At 41.5% G+C, this 7,652-nt stretch overlaps 1 protein-coding gene across 3 annotated transcripts in view; it reads right to left on the reverse strand.

Moving 5' to 3' along the window:
• Window positions 1-7,449, reverse strand: part of RPF2 (ribosome production factor 2 homolog) — a 23,007-nt gene extending 15,558 nt beyond the window's left edge. For 2 of the 3 annotated variants that reach the window (XM_044426397.1, XM_044426381.1), the window contains exons 1-4: window positions 7,341-7,449; window positions 3,161-3,293; window positions 1,540-1,577; window positions 457-496 (exon numbers count right to left, since the gene is read on the reverse strand). In XM_044426397.1, the coding sequence (XP_044282332.1) occupies window positions 457-496; window positions 1,540-1,577; window positions 3,161-3,293; window positions 7,341-7,363 (234 nt within the window). In that variant the 5' untranslated portion in view covers window positions 7,364-7,449. Of the gene's footprint in view, window positions 1-456; window positions 497-1,539; window positions 1,578-3,160; window positions 3,294-3,410; window positions 3,735-7,340 lie in introns of those variants that run through there. The other variant, XM_044426389.1, reaches the window with a different exon arrangement.
• Between the last annotated feature and the right edge of the window lie 203 nt (window positions 7,450-7,652).

Consider the following 7,652-nt stretch of genomic DNA (forward strand, 5'->3'; position numbering starts at 1 on the left):
CATAGTTAAGATTAACTGTACTCTAGAATTTGGACAATATGGTTACGCTAAACCAGAGGAAAAACACCTTAACTGTTCTTCACAACCAGGATACAAGACAGGGAGGACACCCAAGTGAGTGGCTCACTGAGTTTGTTCCTGTCACCTTAACCTCTTGCTTAGCAACTTTCCTCAACCTGGTGCTGTCCAGATGTTTTGGACGGCAACTCCCACCTGAACATTGGCCATGCTGACTGGGGCTGAGACAAGTTGTAGCCCAAAAACCTCTGGAGAACATCAAGCTAGGCAAGGCTGATTCAGTAAGTCATTCCAAATGGCATGCATCCTGCACTGGCACATGTCACATGCTATGGCATCTTGGGAATTTCTCCTCTGAGTCTTGTTTATTTGGCTGTTCTACTGTGGTATAAAGGACAGGTTTCTTAATCAAGATGGACCAACCTTCTTTATACTCACCAGTGAGGTCTGATCTTCAAAGGGTCTTGTAATATTTTTTCTGAAGATAACAGAAAGTTTTAATGTGCTTTTGTTCCTTAAATATCTGGCATGACAAACCTGCAAGTTTTACTTTATAATTTTGGGTATACTGCATTGAAATACTCCCATTTGTCTTATCAGGGCAAGGACTAAACCACCACTTAATGTTAATGTAGTGTGGCAAGGCTCATTAAGTCTGCCAGAGCTCATTATCCCTGACTGTGAACAAATGTAACCCTTTCCAAGGAACATCCATGCCCTTGTGGTGAGCTATCATAACATCCCACACCAATGCTTTTGATAGATCAAGGATGCAATCCAATGGGGAAATTGGAGGATTACAGGTATCCCACTGAGGATGAAAGAAGCATGGAAATGAAGTTACCCTGGAGCTTCTCCAGCCTTGCAAAAGACTTGGACATTCCAGCCATTTAAATCTTTCTATGGAGGATAGGTGAGGTGCAGCTAGGCTGTATCAGTTTTGCACCCTCAGCATGGAAAAGACTGTGAAAGCCACAATGGCATCGTGGGATGCTCTGAATTCAGAGTCCCGGCTCTGGCCTTGGAGTACATTTCTAGGATCTGAACAGAAACTGCAAATTTTCCAGTGGCTGGCCCAATGGTGTCAGCTAGCCACAGGAATACACTCTAAGTACATACTGCTTTTTATAGTTCTTCCTTATACAAAGTTGGCAATTAAGCAAGATCCAGAGCAGTTAAAAAGCCCTAGAACCACATGAAGCATATCTGTGTATTGTAACTTGCTCTCTTTAGTAAGGGGACTCTTGTAAAATCCTAAGCTTGAATTTCTCTCAGCAGTCAGCCTGGACTTAAATCAACCAGCTACAGATGACAGATCACAGAATGAAATGCATAATAATGGAAGCCCAATAATCTTTCAAATGTATTTTGCCACCCCGTTACAGGATTTGCCATTTGACACTGGCAGTATGGGTAGATGAATACTGCTTGGTAATGTACAAATTATCATATTTTTATAGGAGCTGCTTTTTAAAATCTGGCAAATACCACACATGATTAATGAAGGAAAGCCTCACTTACTTTTTATATAAAACAGCAAAAGGCTTTTTCAGAGCGTACTACAAAAATACAGAAGCAGACATTAAAAACAGCAATTTACCAGTGCGGCAGTCTACAACTGATCATTTTAAATGCATGGGAAACATGTTTGCTTTGATGAGACACAGACATCACTTGCTCTGCTAATCCCCTGCTGTTTCCCAGAACATTCAGCGATGGCAAGAAACACATGAACAAAAGTGGTCCCTGACATATAAAAGATCTCAAATGATCCCTCCTGCAACCAAGAGTTCAACAGACATGGATACCATGCCAGCACTTGGATCATTTGAGCCACACTATCTTCTGTTCCTGCTCCCATATTCCAGAGGGTGCCGTCTCCAGCTGGTGCCCTCCCACTGACAGAAGGCTTTTGGATCCAATGCAGGCTTCCATCAGCAGGATAAGGAAGGAGGCAATCCACCTCCCCACAGTCTGCTCTGGAGGCACGGTCAGTACTAGGTCCTGAAAAGATCTGGGCTCAGCCCCACAGGACAAAAACCCACTTTGATTTCTATGTGCTAATTTACACATGGGCCAAAAATGGTACAGGACCCTTCCTCCCACAAGCACCCTAATTTGGGAAAAGGGATGTATGGACAGCAGAGAGGAAGGCATTCGAGTGGCGGAAGCCTAGACCACACGTGGGCCACATTCGGATGCAACTGAGATCATCAGTCCCGTCACTTTACTGCAGCAAGTACCTCTGGGCAGCAGGGTGGTGGGGCAGATGGCCTCGCAGAAATCTGGGGCTCGGGGCACCAGCCCTGTGAGTGGTTCCTAACACTGCCACTGTCTGGAGGCTTGGGGGGCTCTACAGAACAGTGTGGTAGGTGCTGCGGGGAAAGGTGGAACTGGTAAAACTGCCCCCTCCCTGTTCCTCCAGTGGAATCCCCCCAGTGGAGCAGAGACATCTATCAGTGTACAGACCCAAAGTAGACAACCCTGAAGGATGCACTCTTTCGCACATGTGGAATGATTTTTATTCAGTATTTTAAATTGCACTTCCATCCCCTCCCACTACTCAATTCTTTTCCCCCTGGGTCTAAATATGCTGCCAGGTTTTATTGTGAGGTTTTGAGGGTGCAATTGTATGCATGTTTAGAGAGCGGGAAGGGCCACTGCTTCCAGTATTCCTCCACCGGCTTGGCTGGACAGGGAACACTGCCAGTGCTATGCATGCTGAGACACAAAAAAAAATCCTGTGATTGCACCCTTAAAGGTTATGGTTAAATATTCCCGTACGTTATCCTGAGATAAACCTCAGAATGTGAATCTAAAGTAAATACAGGAATATTTCAAGGATGACAATGTAGGGAGAAGCAGGAGCGATACCACTTTGAAAGAGTCTCAGAAAATAGTTATTAATGATTCTGTCTGTTACAAATTTGGGATTGTAATCAACAAGGATTGAAGTGTGCATCCCAAGAGGGCTTTTAACATGAAAATATCCCATGAATTTTCCTAAAGCTGAAGTCCAGTCCATGAGGGGGTTGGTGCCCAGGGCACATCACCCACGAGGCTCATTCCCAGCAAGGACACCTGCATAACGCCCCCCTCACAACAAGACGTCATTTCTACATATATTGCCAAACATACTTACAATGTCTTTCAGCACTTCAGTCACTGTTGAATTCGCATTGCCACCTTTTATTAGCATAGCAGTCTTGGTATTTTCTGTGAGCTTTGGCTCTCTTTTCTCCAGAAACCGTTTGGCCCTCTTAGTTTTGGGCTTTCTGCCATGAAAATTTCAAAACACAAAGGTAGTTTTCACAAAGTATTCAAATGTATCTGAAAATACACTATTTGTAATAAAATACATGTGAAATTTAGGTAATGAAACTCTTTCTTACAACTAGAATATTACACTGTAGCATGCAGTTCTACTAATGCAGGGCTGAGAACTGCTGCCTTCCAGATTTGTTAGGCTCCATCTCCCATTGGTCTTAGCCTGCACAGGCAATGGTCAGAGACGATGGCAACTGCAGTCCAGAAACAACCAGTCAGTTTCCTTAAATATATATATATATACATACATACATATATATTTAGTACAAAATCTCTCCTACTATTCATCAATCAGCCAAAATCACAACCCTGTCACACGAACAATTATCTAAATAATAGTATCTGACCTCCTCGTGTGCAGATTTAACCAGAAGAAAACTTATCTGTGGTCCATGAGCCTTGCTTCCAAGCAAATGTGCACAGAACTGTGGCATATGGTACCCTCTGAGTTGCCTTCAATATAAAACGCAACTCTGTTAAAGCAATTTATCTCCTTAAAAAGGTTATCCCACTTCAATGGAGAGGGCATCAAGTATAATTAATTAGCATTTTAATTGATAATTTAATGTGTGCATACAGGCAAGAACAAGTGTGCCTCTCTCTCTCTCTCTCTCTCTCTCTCTCTCTCTCTCTCTCACACACACACCCCAGTCCTCAGGATTAAATAGTTTAAGGTTATATGCAAACCTGCCCCTAAAGACATTCTGCAATTGAAAAGCCCCATAAGAAACTATTTTCTTGTTCAAGCAGAAGCCAATTAAATGCCTGGTATTTTGCATTTAAGTTGCCACATCAGCCAACAAATCTTCCCTTCATAACCACACTATTTTTCTTCCCACCAGATATGCTCTGTCTTTATACTGGAAAAGGGGAGACATCAGCATCTTAGAAACCGATTTGTTGTAGCATGAGCTCTTTCAGTAACAGCTGCCCACACAGACCAGGTCATTTCTATGGTGCTACTAGGCAGATGATAACTTATGAATTAAACAATTTATATAGACTTATCTACAGAAACTCAACATGGGTGCTGGAGCACAGAGTTATATCACAACAAGGTTAGCTGTTCTGCCACAACCTTTAGGTTGTATCAGATTAACATGACTGCGCACCTGAAATCTGAAATGGATTAACAGCGATGTGACAATTCACTGCCTCTACATTCAGTCTATACCTTGGTTTGCCAAAGCATCCACCTTTATAATTAAGAGAGCAAACCCAAGGTGCCTAGACACCAACTAAGCTGCCATGGGATTCTGCAGATCTTTTCCTCTGTGCCCACTGACAGAGCTAGAAGCATGAAGGAAGAGATCTAATCATGAATTGAATCATTGCTCCCCTTCCTCCTCCCCAGATGCTCCAGAAAGCTTCCTGTATGAGAGCACAGTGAAGCTGGAGGAGAAAAGGGCTGTATGTTGGAGGAGAGAAAAGATGTGACCAGGATATAGATAATCCTATAGCCTCTCCAGTCCCTTCCCTGACCAGAGAAAGTTAAGTTAGATGAGTTCAGAGGAATGCCTCAACCTTGCTGAGATAGCACAGGATAGGTGAAGGGCTCTGAACTTTGTGTCCTCTACCTACTGAGAGACAACCTCCAAGGCTGTCCAATAAGATGCTAATATTGCCATTTCTATGGTCTTCATTTTTTTCATGGAATTTTACCTGCTCCATCAGCTATCCTATAGAAGAAATAGAAAGGAAAAGCCAGACAGTGCTAAGACAGAGTTACACATGATGCTATTCTTAGAGTAGTCTTAATTAGACTTAGTATTACTTAAATTAGACTGACCTATAGATCAGGCACGTGCATGTAATGCCTGATTAGAATAAATGAAGAATTTGGTAATTGTGCAACAAAATTAATTTATATCTGAAGATTTCATAAATTCCTTTAAAAGTATTCTACAATAGTAGCATACAGGATTCAGTGTTAGGATCCTAAGAGTAATATTAAAGAAATATTCCCTCTGATAGACACTGGAACCAACCTAGTGCTGTTTTTATAATATCTCTGCATTCTTTGTCCCACTAAAATCAACATTCTCTTAATGGCACAATTAACAGCAGAACTAAAACACCAGGTTCAAGGTCCTCCTGTCTGATGGTCAAAACACTTTTCATTTCAACATAATCATCCAAGAATCCCAGACATAATACTGGCAACATTTGTAGAACACAGCTGCTTAAAGCAAAGGCCAAATCTGGAAGCATCCAAATGCAAGCACGGAACCAAAACTGCCTACAGCTGGATGGGTAGAAATAAACAACATCAAGATGTGGTTAAAAAAGCCGCTACAATTTTATCATCTATCAGGTCTGTTTACCCATTTCCCACAACCTTTACGTGTGTGTGCGCACACACACACAAATGGATAATCTGCCAACTGAATTTAACACTGCATTCAGTAAGATTTGAGTCAGAATTTGAACTGAATTCTCATTAATATCTCAGTGACAATGCACAGCCTCAGCATGCTATACTTTTAAGATGTTGCTGTTGCTATGTGTGGTCAAGTGATCTCTGATTTATGCCGACCCCATAAATAAAAAAAGTCCCATCCTTCGCAGACCTGCTCACTCAAGGCTGTGGCTTCCTTGATAGAATCAGTCCATCCCATATTTGGTCTTTCTCTTCTGCTGTTGACTTTCCCTAGCAAGTTCTGGCTTGATTTGATTTAGGACTCATTTGTCTTTCTGTTGGTTCAAGGTATTCACAAAGCCCTTCTCCAGCACCATGCTTTGAATGTATCAATTTTCTTCTTGTCATCTTTTTTTTTCCAGCTTTCACACCTATATATAGTGTGTATACAACATCCTTGCACTTGATGACCGTTTTTAGTTTGATCATTTTTTGCCCTTCCAATCACAGTCTTCTTTGAATTTCTCAGCTACATGAATTGACTTGCTGACTGCCAAACTATATAAAATAATTCATCTTTTCAGCGCCTTTGTTTTTGACAAAGTTCTGTACTTCTGAAATCACAATTTTTGATCTCTTAATGTTCAGTTCTAGTCCTGCTTCTGCACTTTCTTCTTTCACTATTATCAAGAATCAATGCAATTCATTACTGCTTTCTTCTGGTCATATGGTATCATCTGCATTTCTTAATCTGTTGATGTATTTTCTGCAAATTTTTCACTCTTAATCTGATCCTAATCCACCTTTCCTTATGCTATATTCTGTGTAAAGAATGAACAGAGAAAACAGAACGAATAAAATACACGCTCGTCTGATGCTGTTGCCAACAAGAAACTGTTCTATTTTTCCATACTTTGTCCTAAAGTATGTCCTAAAGCTTCTTGTTCATGATGCAGGTTATGCATCAGGCCAATCAAGGGCTGAGACACCTTCATTCCTTTATAATCATCCATAGCTTCTTCTCATCCACAGAGTCTAAGGGTTTGCTGTAACGTATAAAGAACAGACTGATCTTCCTCTGAAATTCTTTGGTGAGCTCCAATAGTTAATATTCATTTGCAATATGAACCCGAGTGCATCATCCTGATATCCTGCTAGACTGTTGCACATTTCTTGTTCCAAAAGGAGGTACATATTCTTTGCTGCAACACTTTGAACATCACTTGGCTTGAATAGGAAATTAGGACATTTTTATGGAATTCATTCATAAGGTCACCATAAATCAGAGATTATTTGATGGCACATAACAACAGTTCAACACATCTGGAGAGCTCCAGGTTGGTAAAATCTACTGTGTACATTCACGGATACCTACCGGTTCAAGATAAGCCCTCGCGTTCCTAATGATGCTTATGCTAGCCCATGAAAACCTATGCAACAATAAGTCACAACACTCGAGTCTAAACTCCACTTGAGTCACTCGGACTTACAGAGAGTGCAAGCACTGCATTTTATAAGGCTGCGTAATCCAGGCAGCACAAGAGAACAACCCTAATAACACGAAAGGGAAAGGCCCTAAAGTTACAAGAACACGGGGAAAAAGCCCTATAACAGTCCCACAAACAATTCTACTTACACCACTCTATCTAACGCATCCATCTCCACGGAATATCCGGCAGCATCTACAATCTACATCCACGTGGAGACAAACATGTGCCCCGGAAGAATACGTTTTTCCGGTTTCGTGTCGTCATTTCCGTCGCCATGGCCATAGAGACAGAAAAACGGAAGGCTTTTTGGACTTGATAATGAATGAGAGTGCACCTCCTTTTGTGTGTGTGTTACAAACTCAGTGAAACTATATTGACACGTGAGCTTCTAATTTGAACCAATGTGTAGAAACATAAAAGTGCTTTATAAAGACTGGAGAGGAGGGCTAAAGCGTTCC

This window comes from Varanus komodoensis, unplaced genomic scaffold (assembly GCF_004798865.1).
Source record: "Varanus komodoensis strain SLA01 unplaced genomic scaffold, ASM479886v1 scaffold1, whole genome shotgun sequence".
NCBI lineage: Eukaryota > Metazoa > Chordata > Lepidosauria > Squamata > Varanidae > Varanus > Varanus komodoensis.